The sequence below is a fragment of the Thrips palmi genome, unplaced genomic scaffold, assembly GCF_012932325.1.
Source record: "Thrips palmi isolate BJ-2018 unplaced genomic scaffold, TpBJ-2018v1 HiC_scaffold_6, whole genome shotgun sequence".
NCBI lineage: Eukaryota > Metazoa > Arthropoda > Insecta > Thysanoptera > Thripidae > Thrips > Thrips palmi.
In genome coordinates this window covers 3,618,795-3,640,374 of record NW_023144633.1, presented here as the reverse complement: position 1 = coordinate 3,640,374, position 21,580 = coordinate 3,618,795, and the positions used below count along the sequence as shown (strand labels likewise).

General features: G+C 37.8%; 1 protein-coding gene across 15 annotated transcripts; it reads right to left on the bottom strand.

The window, feature by feature from the left end:
- Positions 1-541: 541 nt before the first annotated feature.
- Positions 542-20,277, bottom strand: LOC117651917 (rho GTPase-activating protein 190). Of its 15 annotated transcripts, none has more exons than XM_034396491.1 (32): positions 20,153-20,277; positions 18,846-19,000; positions 18,461-18,551; positions 18,053-18,235; positions 17,835-17,982; positions 17,643-17,732; positions 17,111-17,553; positions 16,761-16,990; positions 16,462-16,671; positions 15,700-15,711; positions 15,344-15,530; positions 14,992-15,260; positions 14,798-14,912; positions 14,590-14,713; positions 14,301-14,502; positions 14,042-14,212; positions 13,709-13,960; positions 13,443-13,621; positions 13,170-13,359; positions 12,888-13,087; positions 12,384-12,512; positions 11,070-11,114; positions 10,599-10,747; positions 9,900-10,082; positions 9,193-9,316; positions 8,425-8,673; positions 7,727-7,918; positions 6,812-6,903; positions 6,315-6,723; positions 6,084-6,215; positions 5,692-5,812; positions 542-5,601 (listed from the first exon to the last, which is right to left on the bottom strand). In XM_034396491.1, the coding sequence occupies exons 3-32, from the start codon at positions 18,461-18,463 to the stop codon at positions 5,403-5,405; spliced, it is 5,232 nt and encodes a 1,743-aa protein (XP_034252382.1). In that variant the 5' UTR covers positions 18,464-18,551; positions 18,846-19,000; positions 20,153-20,277; the 3' UTR covers positions 542-5,402. The 15 variants fall into 15 exon arrangements, with proteins under 15 accessions (XP_034252382.1, XP_034252379.1, XP_034252378.1 ...); XM_034396488.1 differs by lacking the exon at positions 20,153-20,277 and adding an exon at positions 19,683-20,106; XM_034396487.1 differs by lacking the exon at positions 20,153-20,277 and adding an exon at positions 19,764-20,106.
- Between the last annotated feature and the right edge of the window lie 1,303 nt (positions 20,278-21,580).

The following is a 21,580-nucleotide window of genomic DNA, read 5'->3' as shown; positions in this document are numbered from 1 at the left end:
CCCCGCCCCCCGCCGCCCCTCCCCGCGGACGCGGCGCGGTGAGCGCGGTGTTTTCACGTCACGTCGACGTCGCGCGTTGCATCGGCCCTATCTGCGCCTCGCGTCGTCGCGTCTAGGTCGCGTCGCGTCAAGGCGCACATCTGTGCCGTTTTCGTCTCCAGCCGAATCTGCCGCCGCGGGCGTGGAGTCGAGCATCGAGAGGGAGGAAGCTGGAGCAAGGGAAGCCCCGCTGTACCCGCTAATCCTTTGAGATCATTTGAATGGCCGCTCTAGCCTAGGGTAGGCGACAGGCCTTCCGCTCTCGTAGTGACTTCCCCATTCAACTCCTTGCGGGTCAGGAGCAGGATGTACATCAACATCTGCAATGCTCGCCAAGAGATAACTCCCTCACAGTTGATCTTTATCTTTCTCAATGAAACACAAGATAACATTTCATGCCACTCTGTTGATAAACGTGACTGCTTTTGTTCTTTTGAGTGTGTGAATTAAACTCTGTGAGCACATTCAAGGGAGTGAAGAAGTAATGACACAACACTGTACATCATATTGTCTAGATGGGAAAGCAATGTATATTTTCCATTATCATACATTATGTTTAATAAAACCATCAAGCTACATCCATCTTAAACAGTATCTTCCAAAACTCACAATTAAATTTTCTAGTCTGACACTGGTCTATAAACATTTATACTTAAATTAAGACATTTAAATAAACTGACATTTGACTTAGAATTATGCTTATCACAAAGCTTCTTCAAGCTCACAGTAAACTTGCATCGGAGACCACTTTCCTAACCAGGGAGATCATCATATTCGCTTAGAATGATGAATTTCTCACAATTTTCCTATAATGCGAGCACAGTCAAAAACATAGCAGTATACTTCAGACAGGTAGTCAAGCATAATGATTCTCCAAAAACCAGATGAACTACTACAAGCAGCAATTCAATTTAAAAGATTACACTTAGGACAGACAAAAGCCATGCAAAGGAATTGACAATAATTACACAGATCAAAGTATACAATCAAGTAATAAATTTTCACATTAAAAAATTGCGCTTGCACGCATTGCCAACTCTCAATTTGAGTTCCAAGTGCATGAGAGAGAAATAAATGGTACTGACTTGACTTTTACAAAAATGAATAAGGTTAAAAAGGAAAGGTTACAATACCCCAGTACGTACATTCTGGTACAACTAAAAAAATGCCAGAGAGGGGTCCAGCCCCTACCTCTGGCTCAGTACATAGAGTTCTAAAATAAAAGAGGTAAGTTTCCATATGCTTGCAAAATCGGAGTCATTAAAGGAGCAGGAGCACATGCACATGAGTAAGCAGACTCCAAATATGTGACTGATATTACAATCTGACTTAATAAAATGTGTACACAAAGAAGAATTCATAAGATTTTTGTGCTCCCAAATGTTATTCTACTCAAAACATTACATTATAAGAGAAAAATACACTTAAAGCTTCATTTAATTGCATACACAGATTTTTTGGAAATGTTGTAGCAGAGTGCAACACATTTTTGTTTTGTCTTTATTGTGTCACTACTATGTACATGCTATGTACAAGCAGACATGCTTCAAAGTCAAAATTATAATAAAGTCCAAAAAGACCCAGAAATTTAAGACAGGAGTAAAAGAGACCAGTTTTGAATTTCAGAGCTACTTAAGCAATTGTACAGAAAGGAGACTAGGAGGTAACACTAACAGCAATCCTAACACCAATAGCAATGAAATACACATGCTACAAGCTAGAGAGCACACTGCCTATACTAAAGAGTGCACTAATTCTTAACTTTTCTACCCCTATAATATTAGGGGCAGAAAAAAAAGGAAAGGGGAGGGGGTAAGAGAAAGATAGTGAGTGCTGCCTAACTTAAATAACTAGTTTACGAGAGTACAACTCAAAAATGAAAGTATTGAATGACACGAAAGGCTTAAAGCTTTGTCAGACGCAAAACAAAACGAGATAAGGGTTACAATTGACAATATCAAAGATGGCACTTTAACTGATGTCCTTAACATGTGAGGAAGCATACACATTTCCTAATTAATAAGTATGCAATATCACAGACTGCATTCAAAAATTTAAAAGAAAAAAAAATCCTATGTTTGTGTTTTGCATAGCACAAAAGATACAATAAAATCCATTCCAGCAAATGGTGAATTTAGAAACAAGTCCTGTTGCCAAATGTTCTCTTTACAATCATACATGAAAAAACAGCAAAAAACATTCACAGAAGAGATAAAACAAAAGAAAAACATAACACTAATATCTAGCATTAAGTGGTTAAATGTTTACGCTTCCAAACATGCATAATTCCATAGTTTATTGATTGAAGTGATGACTTTGGTATCTTCAAGCATATAGACTTGACGCCTATAGGCCTTCATTACGCAATCACAGTGAAGTGCATGTGCTGTGCCTGTGCCAATCGCGTGCAATACTTGCACAAAACTAAGTTGGTTCATTTTGAGCTTCAAGAAAATTGGCAGTTTGTCAATGTGAGTCCCACTCATGAGATATGGCGCTCATTTGTTCAATTTATTCCTACTGTACACAGCACATCCAGTGCAATGGTACTAATATCAAACTAGAATATCAACGATTCCTGGCTTCTGCTGCTACAATGGGCACATACAAACCTTACACATTGAAAATATTTAAACAAAACATTACATTACAGACCGAACATAAGACATACAAAAGTACAAAGCTCACTTTACTAGATACAGAATGTGTGCTGTGAGCAAGAGTTACTCAGGCCTCAACGGTACAAATCTCTAAATTTTAGATTAAAAACTTGAAACATGCTTGCAGCTAACACATGTAATGTTGATCAGTTATTGAGTTAATTAAACGACCGAGATAAGCATCAATACAAACCTTACATTTAGAAAGATCAGACAGTTTGTCAAAGAAACAATCATGAGAAAACTAATTTACAAACCAAATTTCATAGAGTAGACACATTCTGATATGAAACATGACCTAACACATTTTGCTTAAGTTTTCAGCCAAAACTTCAGTTCATCTATCTCGATGATGAAATCTTTCTTATCCCCAATCAAACCACTTGTCCACTTTCTGTAAATGAGCCATATACAGTATAGGTAATAACTTCAACTTGAATAGACCGATAGGAATAAAATAGAATTCATGAGAGTGTGACATTCAGCTAAATTCCTTTGGCCCCCAGGATGGGAAATAAACACCATGTTGATTCTAGAATTATTTGGAAGGAAGTGATGTTAAATTGTGAGCATCTCACAAGTAAGTTACTGCTCTTACAAGATAAGATTAACATTAATAGGAATGTATTGGCTCTTCATTTGTACTTTCAAAACCAAGATGCGTAAGGAGCTCAAAAAGTTCCTAATTTAGAGAATGATCAAAACCAATCTATGGCCAGCAACTCATGAAACATTATGATTATTAATGTTTGTGGACGTAACCATAAAAACCAGTTTACAAGTAAGTTTGCCATTTTAAAAAGATTCAATGAATTGTACATAGGCAAGTGGATAGGGTATAAAGACTTCGACCAAAGAACTAATGATCAACAGGAGATGTAATAAACATAAGCAATATTGTCTTTAAAAGCACTTATTAGAAACAGAGTACAAATCTGTCCAGTAACATTCATATTAGCTGCAGTATCAAAATTGCGCCAGTCAGACCTGTGGGGAAAATGTGGACCCACATTGTTCAAATCAAATGATCAAACTTACTCAGACCATTACACCATTTACACTTCACAACTATACTACATTCACAACCACAGAATATTCTGTTACTCCCAAGCTAATACAAAAAACCACATACTGTTCATTCAAAAGTTACAGAAATTCATTATAAAGATAGAATGAAGAGGAGAAACAAACACAATTGAGCTCTGTGTGCGGGTCATGAAAGGAAACATTGATAATAATATAAAAAATTGTGTTGAATATTTAGTTGATAGCAATGCATCACACTACTCAAAAGCATTACGGTCTTATTGATTCTCCTCTTTTCATCATTCCTTTTTCCTTGTTGAAAAATTATAAGAAATGTTGACTATTTAAAATTAATTGCAACCAGGGCCCTACAAAAATAGATTCATTGCGATTCAGTGTGAGGTACATGGTACAAATTTCAAAAGGTACGGCTTTGCAAGACTTCCCCTTAAGCTACATTCATGATGGAAAATTTAGAAAAAGCACATCCATAGACATGTCAATCACCTCCTGTACAAATGAATAAATAAAAATAAAACTTTTATATTATAGATATATATAATTATATTTGTTATTAAAATTTGACTTTACTAAATGGGCTAGAGACAAGTTCTGTCATCATAGCGCCCATAAATAAGGCTCTATACACAAATATTCACAGAACTGTGAACGCCATGATACAATAAAAGAAAGAACTTAATACTGGTTTCAATGTTACAATTGCAACCAAGGCATCTATCGGACTCCTAGGATCTCCACATTCATATTGGCACAACTCAACAATTTATCTATTTTTTAGACTAGAATTATCCCACAACAATGCTCACAGACTCCAGAAGCCAAAGAATGCAAATGAGTGAACCCTAAGAGTACTGCAGTCACAGACAATGCTTGAAAATTCAAACACCAAATGGATGAAATATATAAATTTCTTTTGAAAAGTCACTATATTTAAAACATTAATTCTCAGTACATTTACTGAATGAGTGTAAAGAACACAATACAAAACAAAAGAAGAGTGAAGCATATGGTCAACCACAGTATCATTCAAAATAGAATGTTTTAAGTCAACATGTATGTGTCACTAATGAATACACATCAAACTTCTATACCCATGAACTTGAGACACAGTGTAACCTGAATTAAAAAAATCACTACTGTAGTGAACGTGGGTTTTAGACGCACACAGTACGCTAAAATTGCATTGGTGAATACTGTTTTAAGTTAACTAACACTCATGTTTTTAAAAAAATCTTTTTAAATGGAAATATTACAGACCAAACTAAAAAGTGGAAATGATTAAGTAGATCATTCACAGCCATGAAATTCCAACCACAGAAGAATGGATTTAAAGCTAAACTTAATCACTCCAATCATTTGTGCTACTAGATCTGTTGAACTAACATTCCATAGTGTGCAACAAAAAACAGATTCAATAAAAATGGTAAAATTAATTCTTTGTCCATGTGGCCGACCATAGAGGCTTAATACAAATTCATAGGAAAGAAAATAATATCTAAATGGCAAATAGAATCGTTGTCATAATTGAAATTTTAGGAAGATGCACCATACACAATTGTGACATTGCAAAGTAACATTTAATGGCTGATGCTGACACAAATGCAGTAAAGTAGGGAATGTACTAGTCAGATGCTGAAGCAGGGGCTGTCTTCCCATTCACACCATGACAAAAGCCTCTTTGCCGCAAAATAAAAAAGGGTACTGATCAATCATAGTTTGCACCACATCTTCCAAATGTGGTCGCATGGCTTCAAACCGGCCCATATCACTGAACTCTATGGGAAGCAGTGTTGGCCACCAACAAATGGCTAAGTTCTTTGAGTCCATACTGTTCAATTTGCAGTTTTCTGATACCCTACAATAGATAAGATCGCATTAACTATTATGGACAAGGGAGAATAAAAAAAAACAAAAAAACAATTTGGGATCATTCTTTCATACATACCTCACAAAGTGCTGGAAAATGAACTTCAGAACTTCAAAGTTAACGTCTGGCATCTTCTTAAGCAAACTGCGAAGGGCAAGCAGTCTACAGCTTCGATCTCCTCTCACTGTAACATACAGCTCTGATATATCATTATCTTAACCAAGTCCATGAAAGATTCAAGTGAAATTCCAATCTACTGGCAAAGCAGTGTCAAGTCCAAGAAAAATTATAAACTGAAACTACAGCGCGAGCAACCAGAACTGTCTCATTGCAAAGTCATTGTCACTATAAGAATGTCTTTTAGACTCAACTGAAGTTCATTCAGAATTCATTGGGTGAAACCCATAATTAAAAACTCATAGTAACAGTAATATTGCAATGTTACAGCTGTGAGATGAACCATTACTCACCAGATATGTCTTCCAATTCCGTCATGGCATCCTCTGTAAACAATGGTGGTAAACGCTTGGAGAAGAAATCCTTGAGAGCAGTTGCAACAGCATTCACTGGTATGTCCAACTCATGAATATCTACCGAAGAATCTGGAAGTTCAAGGTAAGAATGTTGGGGAGTCATAGACAATTTCTTTTAGAAACCACAAATAGACTCCACAAACAAAAAGAGCAGATAAAAAAATTCACCTTCTTCAAATTTCTGGAAGAGTAAGTCGACGTGTGCGCGATTTCCTGGAACGCGGTAAATGCCCTCCGAGTCGAGTCCTTCTTCTTCAATGAATTTCACGCACTTTTCTAGAAGTAAGGGTACAGCATTGTTCTCAGATTGCACAAAGTCTTGCAGAGTCGGCACCGACGCTCCGGACCCACTGCTCCCTACACCACTGCTTCCACCAGCAGACAGCTGCTTTGTAACAGATTGCTGTTTCTGTTGCTGCTTCTGAATTTTCTTTTTCTCTCTTTCTTTCTCCTTCTCTGCTAGCTTCTTCACTTCTTTTTGACGCTTTTTCTCAAGTTTTTCATCATCTTTGGCTCTTTGTTTCTCTTTCCTCCGGTTAAGTTTGTCATCCTCTTTGACTTTGCTGCCCATGCCAAACTGCGAAGGAAGACATCAACATGATATATACCCTGATTCAAATGTAATCTGCAAAATGAGTCAATATTGTGCCTTGATTATTAATTACCAGAGGAGAATTGACATCTCTAGGGGAAGAAACATCTAGACTGGATTCATCATCATGGATGCGTCCATAGGATCCTTCCAGTTTCATTTTGGCTGAAAAAGTAACCATAATATGAACATTCACGTTGTAAGAAGAAAATCATCCACTGTTGCAACCCAGAGATTCTCAGTAACCTCATGTAATTGTTGAATAAATTGTTAAAAAATTAAAATTCAGGAGGATTAAAACGCTAAACAAACAAGTAAATAAATATTTGTACAATCAAAATGAAGTGAAGTTTAACACACCCAACGTCCCATTGACACTCAGTTGCAGATTTATAAACCTCTACATCAGTGCAAAATTTGTGAACTAGACTAGAAGCAAGACAAGCACATGACAATCACACACACAAAATGTTGCAAATGAAAGTCCCGAATCCAGGCTTTTTGTTGAAAACTACAACAAATAAATTACTACAATAAAGCAAACCCCCACATTGCAACTATTTTCAACTCAAGAAGAGGAACCATCAAACAAAGAAGTTCAAAAAATCTGTACATCAATTAGCAACAAAGATGATGACTTGTGGGAGTCAGTTATGTGAAATGTCATCCATGGATGAAGGCAAAACAGAACAATGAATACCAAACATGCATCACTAAGATTAAACAAAATAACTACACTAAGCAAACTGACCACCCACAGATACATCACAACACAAAATAGATCAAATAAAAGACTGCCGTAGTGTTGCCTTCACAGACCCTTAAAATAAAAATAAATGGAAAGTTCCCCATCAACAGAAAATTCGAATGGGTAATCATGCCACACAAAACAAAATACTACAAACTACATACATCAGTCAAAGTAGCTATAACAATTAGAATGATAGCACACTCGAAAATCAGAACCAAAAGGAAAGGAAACACTTACAGGTGGGGGAGAACATATCATTGTCGAGGCTTGGGGGATTCGGCACCACAGGAGGCCTAGGAGCAGGTCCAAGGGTTCGTTTTTTCAATCGGAATGAATGTTTTTCAAGCTTTGTTTGTGGTCTCATTGCTGAGCCAGCCGACATGTCTGGATCACTTGCATCACTGGCATCTGAAGGTGATTCGCTGTTTGCTGTGGGACAGATTACATGTCCACATATTCTTACATCATCTAGGCAATTTATTTTTTAAAAGAAACCAAAAAACTACAGCCTTAGCTTTACCCAATGTCCCTCCAAAATTTAAAAAATAGATAAACAATTCATGTGATAAATGTCTAAATAGCGAAGTAATTTAAAGCAAAACTAAAAAAGTTTTACACCAAGTAAAATGCAATTAAGGGAAATTCAAAATAAAAGTTAAAAATAAAACAGTGAATCAGCTGAAGATAGCAGCAAAAACATAAAAATGATGCTGTTGCCTGCCACTTGGAATCAAGATCATCGAATTTCTTTTAATCTTTCTACAAAACCCAAAATTTTAAGCTGGGTACCTAGTGCGTAAGTACTTGAAAAACTTGAAGGGTATTTTTATGCTTATTTAGATCAGTTTCAAATGAGGAGGTAGTCTTCACAAAGAATCCTTCCCCAGAGAAAAATAATTTAGTGTTCAAAAGATAAGAATGCACAAAGTCTGTACCTCTTTCAAGGGAATCGCCCGCACCCCGGGACTTGTCATCCTTTAAGCGATAGCTAAGCATTCCTGCCCCATCAGCAGATGGTGCAAAGGATTGCATGTTGGGAACCCTTGGGGTAGGAACAGGGATGGCCGTCCGCTTCTTACGGACACGCTTGTGAGGCGTGGGCTTGCGACTTGCTTTATTATAGGCCTCTGCAGCTCGCTGCTTTCGCTCCAATGAGCTCCAGTCACTGTCCGATTCAGAGAAAGCTAGGAAACAACACATGGCATTAGACAAACCAGACAGTGGAAATCGCTCTCTCCACATTTCAGAAATTCTGTCGAACAGGGTGAACAGCGATGAAGAATTAGAGAGCGATGGATTGAAAACCATGTTGTAAAATGATCACTTCACATCCCTACCATGGGTCACAACAATTCTGTTCTCTAACTATGATTCCCATCTACTTTTCATTTGAACAGAAAACAAAGCACCCAAAAGATGGCATTGTCTACAAGCGCAGAGAAGAAAAAAAAGCCACAAATGGTAGCTCTTACACCACACAATTGTTAAACCAGAATATTATATTTAACTTTTTTAAAAAATAAACATGGGTTAGTGACACAGTCTGTTTGTATCATGAGAACTCATCTACATTGAGGTTAAGTCACATTACTGCCCAAGACAATCTTTTACAAGACTAATATGTAAAAACAAGATCAAAATAAAGAATATAGAATATGTCCTAAACAGAATAGTACTATGTTAGTGTTGTCCATAAAACTTACCAGGACGGCCCTTCTCTCTTCGGTGTCGAACTTTTGATTTGTTGTTGCCAACAGCATCCTGAACCAGGGCATAAGTATACTCTCCATCAAAGGACGAATAGAGATTTGGGACAGCATCTTTCACCTAAATAAAACATTAAAGTTTCCTTCAGTATGGATGAAGTTAGGGAGTACTTTCAAATACTTCAAACATACTGAAAAATTCAAAATGCATTTCCATAAACCGTGTGATCAACAGGAAACAAATGAATTATTTCATAGAAAAAGTGGATAAGCAAACACACACAGCTATGTATCAGGTAAGACAAAAAAAACTGCGCTGTTTTTGAGGATTTTTTTTTTTTTTACGACAATATGCTAACTGCTAACCCAAGGTACCACACTTTCAACACAGATATTTTCCAAAGAAATTTTGAAATGAGTATATCACACAAGTTGAAGATGTTGCAGCATAATCATCTATTGTGTAAAATAACTAAACTACAGTATGCTAATCATGCAGTTTAATTCATGCACAGCTGTGTCTGAAGTTAAATATCATGCCCATGAATAGTAATCAAATAGCACAACAGAATCTAAAGAAAACCAATTAAAAGAAATAAGAAAACTTATTCCCTCCCATCAACCACAACAGACTTCCAACGAATAAAGATTAACCAGTGGGTGGGGGAACCTTGACTTCTTCTCAAATTTCTTAACATCCTCACCTGTGCGTACTCTGAGACTACATCCATGTTTTCTTCTCTAGCAAGGGGAGCATGGTGGCCATACACAGGTCTATGTAACTTGACTAGTTTTGAGTCCTTTCCTTTCACATTTGCGTTCACATTCATGCGAGCAATAGCGTCTGTCACCAGGGAGTATTCCTCCATGTTCAATTTGCCAGGTTGCTGGAATAGTTGTGGTTAGAATATAAAATGGTGGTTATTGAAACACTCACCCACAGAACAAGACACGAAAATCCTAGTTTGACAACCCAGCAAGAAAAATGAATGATACCCGTTTCTTGTTGGACAAAACATAAAATGGAGTAAAATGGAAACATAACACAAAATAAATGAATAGAATATTACATAAAAATAGAAAACTGCTGAAGTGAAATCGCATGGGTTTCATGCTGCCTATACTGCAGTGGTTTTCTAAGCATAAGGCCAACAAAAAGCTATATTGTTATGAAGCTATGCAGAAAAAAAAATTAACTGCTTGAAAAGAGGAGATTAGGATGAGCATACTTTTACTGCTTTTGGTTTGAATCATGTACATTAAAAGAAAATATAACATGCTGTCTTGTTAATAAATGAGAAGATGATATAAAATCTAAAGCACAGGCATGTCAAATAGCAACATGAAAACGAGTTACTTAAGCTGAATTTTATAAGAGATGGGAGAAAAGAAGATAGTATTACCTTTAAAGTGTGGCTGTTACCCTTTGGCCTTGTTTTAGGCGGTGGGACATGGCGCCGACCAGTAGTGAAGGCACGGTGAGCATAATTGTTCATCCACATACCATCATCTCCATCAGTGCGATGAAGGAATACTGAATCATCCACCCATCCTGCAATATGAAAAAGTAATTTAAAAAATTTTAAATGTATAAAATGACAAAGCAAAGTAAAGGAGAAAACTGCTACAATCAGGAGCCAGGTGTCCTGCTAAAAACTGGTGCACTAAACAAACACACAAAACAAGAAGGAAAATAAATAAAAAGGTCAAGCACAAAACAGTGTGTGTCATGAAAATTTACCATAATGGCTCTCACAACAGAAAAGGGCATCAACTCAACAACAGAAAAGAACCAAACTAGAATCCACAACAGAAAAGAAGAAACAAACTAGGAAAACAAACAAATGCTACTTAAAATCCAGAAACAACTTCACCTGAGTCTCTGGTGGCAAGGGACTCCCTTGATCCACTTATGTCAGCTAGGGAAAGACACAATAAAGAATTAGTTGAAAGGCAAGGGACATGGAGTACACAAAAAGGAACATGAGATTATGCCTGAAGCATGGATTGAACATCAAAATGCTCATACCCAAAGACACAATGAACCTCTCAAATAGAAGCAATAAAAATTAAGGATCCAAAAGAGCAATTTTACAAGAATTAATTTTAAGACAAAAATTAGAATTGAGTTTTTGTTATGATGAGGTACAAATGAGGGAACCCAGCTCTTCTCAACAGGACCAGGAGCAAGAATGTATTCTGAAGCTATCATAAATAGCAGACAGTTCTGCTTCATTCAGAAAAGAAGAGTGTACTCTTGCTCTGGAATGTAAAGCATTAGAATATTCCGCAGTCAAATGCTGCAATCATTTTCGAGCGAGATGTTTGTGTTCTTTTTCCTTAAAAGGGGGAAGAAACTTATGAAACGTTGCACAGCATGTTAAGTTAAGCTAATGTGAACACAGAGTTGCCACTATAGGCAAGTAGCAGCAGCAACATTCCAACAAAAGAAGCTGATTAGCAACAAATAAAATGAATCAGGTTGACAAGCACTGAAAAAGGAAAGAACAAAATCCACAGTCCAATCACTAATGGGGGAAACAAAACATTCATGTGTTTGATTAAAAAAGGGTCACCTCTACCTGCCTAAGATATACATACAGGTTTGTGAACTACATGTCAGCTCAAACATCATACAGGGAAGGAAGAGGAGCCACTGGACTTAAGAAATACAAAAAATATTTTTAAAAGTCGAGCATGGAGACCAGCAAAATTAAAAGAAGGAAAATATACCAGCAACATAGAGCATTGCAAAGAATGCACGTCTATAAAAATAATTGATCACTGCTAAACAGTGATGAGAGAAAGACCATGCTTTGGCAAGTATGAAATAATGTTGAAAACGGAGTTAATTAATATGTAATATCTATATCAACATGCAAACGCGGAAGGAAAGGGCCCCAAGCAAATTCCCCAAATCCTCTCTTTTCATTTAAATAGATAAAAAATATATGAAGGCATAATGTTTCACCAGAAATGGGTGAAAAAGTCACGGAGTTCTTTGTACAAATATTCAGACACTCTACAGTCTAAAAATGACTTTTTACCCCATCTTGGCAAGTGTGCATGCTAAAAATTCTGAGGAATGGAATTTCATTGTTTAGAGTAACAGGTTGTGCATGACCGAAATGTAAGCACCTATCACATGTGCATGTTGAAGACTAATTTGTAAAGCTAATATACGGTACATGTGATTTCGTCGAGACTGGTGTGAGATCCCGAAGGCAGCGTAGTAGCCTTGACGAGCCGATGTCGCGGTGGGTGGTCGGGGGGCGCAGGCTCTGGGGGAGTGGTGGGAGGGGGGTACACCTGAAACCCTGTGTACAGCAACCAACAACCACCATCACCACCACACACCACAAACCCCAAAGCAAGAGCACTCCGCTCACTCATCTCGTTCAACAACTTAAATTGAGACATGACATGGCCTATAAGGTAGCACAGTCCATAGAAATATAGGCTTGATGGATATACAGCCAGAGAACAATGTGAGGGAAGAATTTACGGCCAGAAAGTCAAAATGAGCAAAACTTTTAAATATTCATATCAACTTTGTGAATGAACTTGCGTGTTAACATATACAGAAAAATTACAGTAAAATTTACAATACAGCACAAGAGCGATTCGCATGTTTCCAGTTGCAAAGACATTGAAATCCATGAATAGCATAGAAGTGGATAAGCTTATCTTACCTTGATGCATTTTTGCATTCTTGATGTCACTTGGTTTGACTAGGCTTTCACCATTCTCTTGACTGTACATATCCACATGGGAATAAATATCACTGTCGTCACTGGGACTGAGCATGCGATCATTGAATGATGGTGAAAGATTGATATCATCTCCCTGAGATGCATCAGTAGGAAGCCGCTCATAAATTTCTGATCCACTCCTAATCAAACCAAAACTCAAATTAAAGCACATCAGGTACAAAACTAACACTCAACAAAGCAACAGATTGGAAAAAGACTGACCCATCATTGGAGCCACCTTTACAATGGTAACTTTCGAGACGAGGTGGCGGCCTTGGCCTGCGTCCTGGCCTCACTTCAAGAGTACATTCTGCTGATCGGCTCAGACCAGGTGGTTCCTCCATATTAAAAGCCTGTTCTATTTCTGGTTTCTTGTCCCACACTTCTTTGAAGAACGGTGTGTAAAAAGCAGCTAAAAATTTAAAAAAAAAGGGTCAGAACCTGATTTGAGAATCAACTGAGGGTAAAGCCTTAAAACTGGTTTTGGCAACTCACTTTTCTGTTGACATGAAGACGAAGAAGTCATAAAGTGAGCTTGCAATCGATCAGCAACAGCATTGCCTTCTGTCATGAGTAAGTGGCTGAGATCACTGCTGAAGAAAGCATTGGCACCTCCTGTATCTGTCACTGCCATTATTTGTATGGGCAGGTTGGGTATGTTCATGGAAAAGGCGCTACAATGTGAAAGATAAAAATTATATTTAGAAATTTGTTGGTAAGAAGTTCCTTAAGACCACTTGGAAACACTTTGAAAAACTTACTTCAATGTGGCCAGTGATGCTTTTCGTTTGGTTGAGTAAACTAAAATAAATCCATGAACAAGGTCATCTCGAAATGCATTGGCACCATGATACGAGGAAATGATAACTTCAACCTTTCTTTTAGAATCCCCAAGAAAGGTTTCAAGGATAATACTGCGTTCACCACTTAGAAAGCAGCATTGATGATTCAATAATGGACCAAGGACATTTTCAACAGAATATGGGTCACCACAAAACATACACATGATGATCCTGAAAATTCGAAAAGAGAAAAAATAATGTACGGAAATGGTTGAACTTGGCTGGACATATCAATCTAAACACCTGGCATACCTTATGTCAGGCTCAGAGCCATCCATTACAGATTGATATACATTAATGAAACCAGCTCTATGATGAATACTCAGAATCAGTTGACGTAAAGCATCAGCAACTAAATTGGCATTGAATCGCTGACTGGGATCTATGTCCTCCATTGTGACATCAATGAAGGGGCATTGAAGGCTGCAATTGATGAAAGTGAAAAGAGCAAAATGAATGACCTGATTTGGAATTCAAAGGGTCAGTAGTAAAAATAGGCAACTCTGAATACCTGTCAGCAAGACTTTGACCCTCTTCTCTGAGTCTTAATACTTCCTTCTCCTCAACAGAAGGATCAGCGACAAACAATATAACAATAGGAAGCCCTTGGAATGGGAGCCGATCATCCTGCTCTAAATTAGAAAGCAGTGTTTTCTCCAAACTTTCACGAACATACTCGAAGGTATGTGGATTTGAGTACACACAGAAGCATCCTTAAAAAATAAATATGAATTTTAAGTTAAAAACAAGACAGAGGTGAAATTGAAAGAAGGAACAATAATTTAACATCAGATACATACCATGTGGAACAAAGTCAGTGGTTTTGAAAGAGTTCTGTGGCAAGCTGACATCACCGTCAATGATTCGGTAATCTAAGCTGTACAGCTGACAGTCAATTTCGTATTCATCATCATCACACTGAGTCTGTTAATAAAACAATAATGGCAAATTTGGAACAAGAGGTTTGATAGAAAGGACTGAAAGTGTATGTAAAAGACAGACACATACCCGAATTTCAGTTGCCAGTTCATCTGCCAGTCCGTCTATACCCAAAATCACCAAGTTCAATTGGTTATTGTCGGAGCTAAGAAGCCATTGGCTACTGTGGGTCCAAGAAGATGGCCTAAATAAGAGTAAAAAATTTGTTAGTAAAGCTAACAGCAACTTAGGCGGAGGAAAACAAAACTTGTGACTTGACTTACCTGTGTGCTTTGTTTGCTAATATGCGTTCAATAAGGGCATCCATGCAGTTGGGAAAGGCTGGACAATGTTCTCGAATGGGACAGTGAACAAAGCCTAAATGCTGGAAGAGCATAAGCTTGCGGTCTTGATCAAGACGATCCAATGCTTTATATCGGGAATCTTCCTGAAGAGCATCAGTGATCTCCTTAATATCATCTTGGGTTATTGTACCAGTCGGGGCCATACTCTTGAAATGATAAAATAAATCTGCATGCTCCAAAAGGAGTTCCTGATAACAAAATAAAATTGTTTAACACAAATGAGCCACCTGTGAAAACAGTCCAAAGGCAACAGTGAATGCAAAGTTCTTACCTGGAAGTTGTGTTTGGCTTTTTCAACAATCTCTTTTTGATGCCTGTCATAAATTGTTTGACATTCATGATCAGAAAGCGCTTCAAAGCACTCACGGCCCATAAACAACACTCTAACTTCAGACAACAATTTTCCAGGAGTAACATATCCAGTGTCTTCCAGCAACTGCTTAAACTGCTTTTTCCACCTATGTAAATATTTTTTAAAAGTTTAAAAAAAAGATGGAACAAGAATTAAAATTGATTAGAATACAAGATTAATATTGAAGCAATTAAAACAATCAAAACATGTAAGAAACAGAATTGGCACAGCACAGCACACCACAATTAAATTGCCTGAAGCAGAAATGAACATACCTTTTGGGTAGCCTTCACCATTAAATCAGCACGTACAGGAAAAGGACAATGAGAATCACCATGTTAGTAAGATCATTGTGTTAGTACAACATGAAAAAACTGAGCATAGGCTATGCAGCAAGATCACTATCACTCTGTAGCTTTCTCCCGACCTAGGGGTGGGCGGTATTTCAATATATTGAATACAATTTCAATATTTTAAAATATTGGAAATCCAATATCACTATATTGAAACTTTCGATATCAATATTCGATATTGAGTATTGGTGAACCAATATCCAATATTGAACATTCAAATTTACTGTGCGATATTGTTGAGAAAATAGATAAATAGAGAACGATACTTGGTCCAGTCACAAAGAAAACTGTGCAGAGGAGCTTATTTTTGTGCTTAAAGTGAAGCTTATGAGTCTTATGCAGATTCTAACTATCAAAATTGGAGATGATCGTCAATATATTGAAAAACAATATTTCAATATAGGTATCGGTACCTCAATATTATCGAAAATTCAATATTCAATATCAAATATAGATATTGGTGGTGTATTGGATATTTTAAAATATTGGATATTGATATCGAGATGAAAATACCGCCCAGCCCTATCCCGACCCAAGCACCACAAAGAGCGGCAGCAGACTCTCCCCAAGAAATGACATTCAGCTTGACATTACTGATAAGATGGTGTTAAATTATGTAAAAGCAGAGCTGCGATAACCATGATCCCAGCTGAAAGGGAAAGGGGCCAAGCTAGGGAAACTTACTCTAGTCTCTTCTGCTCCTGTTGTAATGCATTCACATGATTTTTGAACACAGTTTCAGCTTCATTTGTGTCGAGTACATCAAATGGTATGCGAGTCTCGGATGGGTCATCAAAATCACCTTCTGTCCATGGTAACTCATCGGGACACTCATAGAAATATTGAGTGTAATCTGGATGGTCTTTGATGTGTTGTTGAACTGACTCCCAGTCACTGAAACCATGACAAAAGGCAAAATGGTCAAAACAATCCAAAAATCTTTATTTGCAAACATTATTTTGTAAAAGGCTGCCGTTTTTCACCTGTCTTGAAGAGTATTGAGGTCAGGAATCATTTCTTGCAGTACATCAGGTAACATTTCCATGAATCCTTGCACACGTTCAGCCAAATATTCATCTTTTAATTTCTTAACATGACGTCGGAAAAGACGGTGAGCACTGTCCATTCCAAATTGATCGACAAAGCGCAAAAAGTCAGGTAGGTTGGTAAGTTTCTTTGATGTAGACACCCATCCTGCTCGATAGTCCGTAACCTGTAAAGTATAAACAAATGTATTTAAGTTTTATTTCTCTTGTTCCAAAGTCCAAAACCAAGTCTATAATTAAAAGAAAATCCATTTTCAGGGAGTCCCCTAGTAAATAAAGAAACATACCTGAGACCGAATGAGTCTCTGAAATACTTCAGTGGCTTGTTCCAACACCTCTTTGCGCAATCTAGAAGCTTCAGAGAAGGGTACAACCTTCATCCTGCCTTTGGAACGGTCAATGAGCTGGGCCAAAGCAATAAATGCTGAATCTACGTTGATGTTTTCGTGAGCTGATGTTTCTACCATAGGAATAGCACCTTTATACTCCTTACGAGTGACCAGCTTTTCAGCTTCTTTGACATACGCTTCATTGGCCTCGTCATTTTTTGTTGTGACCAATATGACAGGTTTCTTAGTTTTCACAATGTTGTTAAGGATTGCAGCAACCACTTCGGTCTGTTTGTCTATAGATCTGCTTGGAACCACACTCACATCATAGAGGCAAAGGAATCCATCAACATTGAACTTGCCATCGGGTATGACCTTCTGTTCATACTCCTTCTCAATACCTAAGAAAATGATCAAGATAGAAATGTTTAAAACTGTTGATAGAAAAAGTCATGTCCTAACTATTATAATAGTCAAAAGTTGTATTTACCCAGCTGATTTTTACAGATGTACATCAGTTTCTCAGCAGAAGTTAGTTTAGTGTTGGTGCATCTTTTCATGTAGGGTTCCATTTTGCCACCTTGAAAAGAAGATAATGTTTGAAGAATGTTCCATCATAACATATTTCAGGAAAACAAAAACAAGAAAAGAAAAAACATATTTACGATAGCAACAAACATACCTTTGAAGGGTTGAAATGAAGCATCGTCTATGAATTCTGTTTGCTCAATGACTTGGAAAAGAATTTCTTGCCCTTCCTCCGTTCCTTTGACCACATCACCCCAGTACAAGAAGTGGTCATTGTTAACAACTCTTCCACTGAAATCCGTCTGGAAGAGGGCATGAATGTGAATATACAAGATTAAATATACTCTACTTGCCATCTTATCAGATAGTTACCTGACTGAGAACTGATATATGATCCACACTGTAGTCATCAGCTAAGGAGCGCATGAACCGATTGCACAGGCATGATTTCCCAACCCCTTGCTGGCCCTTTTCTTTTTCTGTTCCAGAAAGGCCCACAACAGCCACATTAATTGCCCGTAAGGATTCCCCCTTACGAGCCATACTGCTGCGGAACTGGAAAAGAAAGTCGATAAAGTTAAAGGATAATCACTAATCAGCTAGAGTTTTAAAAAACAAAAACTTCAGAAGTAAATTATTTGACAAAGTAAATCTGAATGACATGCTCTTAAATTCAGTTTTCTACATTTAAATTCTACAAGTTGAGCAATTAAGTTTCAAAACTCAAATTTAAAAAAAATTGAGGTTGTCTACAAAGCAACTAAATTCGAAACAACTTACCATTGCAGCTAAGATTTGTTAACCACACAACGGACAAAATGTGTTCTTCACCTGACATTGTCCACAAAAATACATTTGTTCCACAAAGAGCCTTTACAGATAGACAAGAAAAAAGAAATGTTCAAATCAAAATTATTGCAAGCAACTACAAGAACGTAACAAATTACTATCAATTCTTAAATACATTACAAAACGGAAAGAGAAGAAACTATAACCATACTACATGCTCTAAGTTACACTTCAGCCATTACAATAGAAAATAATTTCTCTCTTAAAATAAAAAGATGACGTTTACCAAACTTTAATTGACATGCAGATATAATTTACAAGTTTATACCTGTACTAAATTCATTACAAATTTGAAAAATAAAGATGATCAACTTACCTTGACGGCTGACACTGAGTGTAGCTTGGCAGCTCACCAGTATGTAACTACCATATTGAAAATGATAAGCATTGAGAATGTTGCAAAGCATTTAGTCTCATATGGCCCCCACCTAAAATGAGTTCGACGAATTACATCAGAACACACAGGGGCACCTGAAATTTAAAATAACAGGATTAGTATAAGAAATCAAACAGAATACCCTCATACAATTGGTCTTAGGGAATATTTCACAAGCGTGAACTGACATAAATGAGAGCTAATCAATATTTTTTTTGAAAAGAAAGACACAATGACAAAGAATGGCATAAATGGAAATTGTGAACCAGTGAGACCCCCACAAACAAAAATTTAGAAATCATGTTTGCTTAAAAAATAAAAAAAAACATGAGACAAACACAACAAAGTGACCCAGAAGACTCGGAATGCAAATTTAATGTTATGTGGCACGCATGTGCAGAGGAAGGGTTTTAGAGTTTTCAAGGATTTAACATTGAAAGTTGAATCTGCAGATTGATTACACCCATAAAAACATTTTCACTCATGGGATGAATGAACAAAGACAGAGAAAGAACAGAACTTGAATGATTTCACCAGCTCCAAAACACAGGATAGTTGATCATTTGTGGTTCTGCTAGGAGTTCCATTGTCTCGCACACTGATCGTTCGTCGAAATAAACAGTGGAAATGCGGGAGAAACGACAAAAAGTGTTGACTTGAAAGAATGAAAGACATCGAGCTTCTCAAATGAAGTTACAATACAAGGATGAATGAAAGTATTCCGACTGTTCTTCCTCGCAAAGGAGTACTCGGCAGGGGGTTGTCGCTGTCACTTACATGGGCAGACGGATCGGCGAATGCGTTTAGAGAGGGAAATTGTGCTGTAGGCCCAGATGTGCAACGAGCACGAACACCCACCTTGTTTTTAGACACTACCGCAACACGTTCTGAGAGGATTTCGCTAATTACTTGACAAATAAGTGCGAAATGTTCCAACCTCGAGTTGGGAGGATCCGGAGCATCCACAGTTCATTGATGTCGCTCACGATATTTCCTCAAACCGCTTCACAGAAAACACGAAGATGTGAAATCACAGACTTTAAAAACACCGTTCACTATTCGAACAAAAGCAGAATAACTTAAATAAAGAAAATGTCACTTTGTGTTCACTTGTGAAACTCTGGTTTGTCTACTGATTTGGACGCCATGTTAGAAAATTTCTGCGATTCGGTACCCCGTGAGCCTAAGCATCCCGTAAAGTCGACTCTCTAGATATTTAAGCCGGTGTCATGCGTTGCAAAACGTACCGCAATTCTCCAAATAGTTTCTGATGAAATCGAATCGGGACGAGGGCGTTGCTTTTCGTTAAAAAGCAGCTGTGTTGTTTGAAGTTGATAATCAAGGAAGCCGTGGTCGTTCAATGGTTCCTGGGCGCATGGATTCAAAAAGCTCGGGGCCAATGGGAGGCAAAAGAAGGGTTGCCTTCTAGGGTTTGTGATTCTAATTATGGCGATGGCTGGAGTGCACTAAAATATAAAAAATGGCAGTAGTGGGCCATAGAAATCCGTGAGACAAATGATTTTCGAGTTTCGTTATTTCAAAGATGACTGACGTATCCGACGGTACTATGGGGAAAGATTCAGAAACTGACGAACTTTTGAGACTGCGAGGGGCAGCAGAGGAAAATGTGAGTGTGATAAGAAGACAGTGTCAAGAGATAGCTGCTCTGAAAAGTGAACTAAACGCTGTACTCTCCGAAAGAGACATGCTTTTGTGTGAAGTGAGCAGATTGAAGTTCGAGATGGAGATGTCGGATTTGAAGCGTCTTCACGAAGGAAGGTAAGTGGTAGTGGCCTAGCATTCCAACCTCGACTGTCAGTGCTTTGCTTTATGGCTGAGCACTGAGCCTGTCAGCTGTTGCTGCTTTTATGTAAAGCTTTGTATTTAAGGCGAGAGGGGGTAAATTCTATTGTGCACTTAGTGTTAAAAAGGGTAATATTTTTTTGTTACTTTGTGTTGTTTGTATGCAATGGGTATGACTGTCATTGTCACTCATGCCAGAGAGGCCCATGTGGTTCTTAGCTGTCATTCATCTAGTGTTTACATTCAGTTTGTCATGTCATATAATTTGTCTTATTGTATTCAGTCTAATAACTTGTGTTGATAAACAACATTATTGCAACATAATTGTTCACTAAGAGATTCCTTACTGGCAATAGCCAATATGGAACCAAGTCAGACTTTGCCCTTTAGACCAAAGTTCGTATTCCATTGAATCCCACAATTACTTTCCCGACTTAAATTAGAAATGAAGTTATTTCTAGGACACATTTCTTTTTGTTTCCTTAAAAGAATTGTGACAAGTGATTAAGCTTTATTTAGTAAGCCCATTTTCAGTGCCCCCAGTTCTTGTTTTGCACGCTTCGCTCAGATGTGGGAAACGTTCAAGTTCGGTCTTCTATGCGGTACTCATTTCCTTCGTGCTCTTGTTAGAACGAGCTGTGCTATGTTTTGTCGTAAAATGAAATAGGGTTTTATTCTTGGCTGCATTTTTGTGAAAGAGGGTCAATTTTGAGATTGGTGGTGTCCTCGCCTTGATGACCTGCCTGAGTGAAGTTTCAGGATTACCTTACCTCTCTCACGGCTCGCGCCGAAGAGAGGTGATTTTCAACTGTTGCGCGGTGGGGGCGAGAGAGGCGGGGGCGGCGGGCCGAGGGTCCTACCGTAGGGGTGGC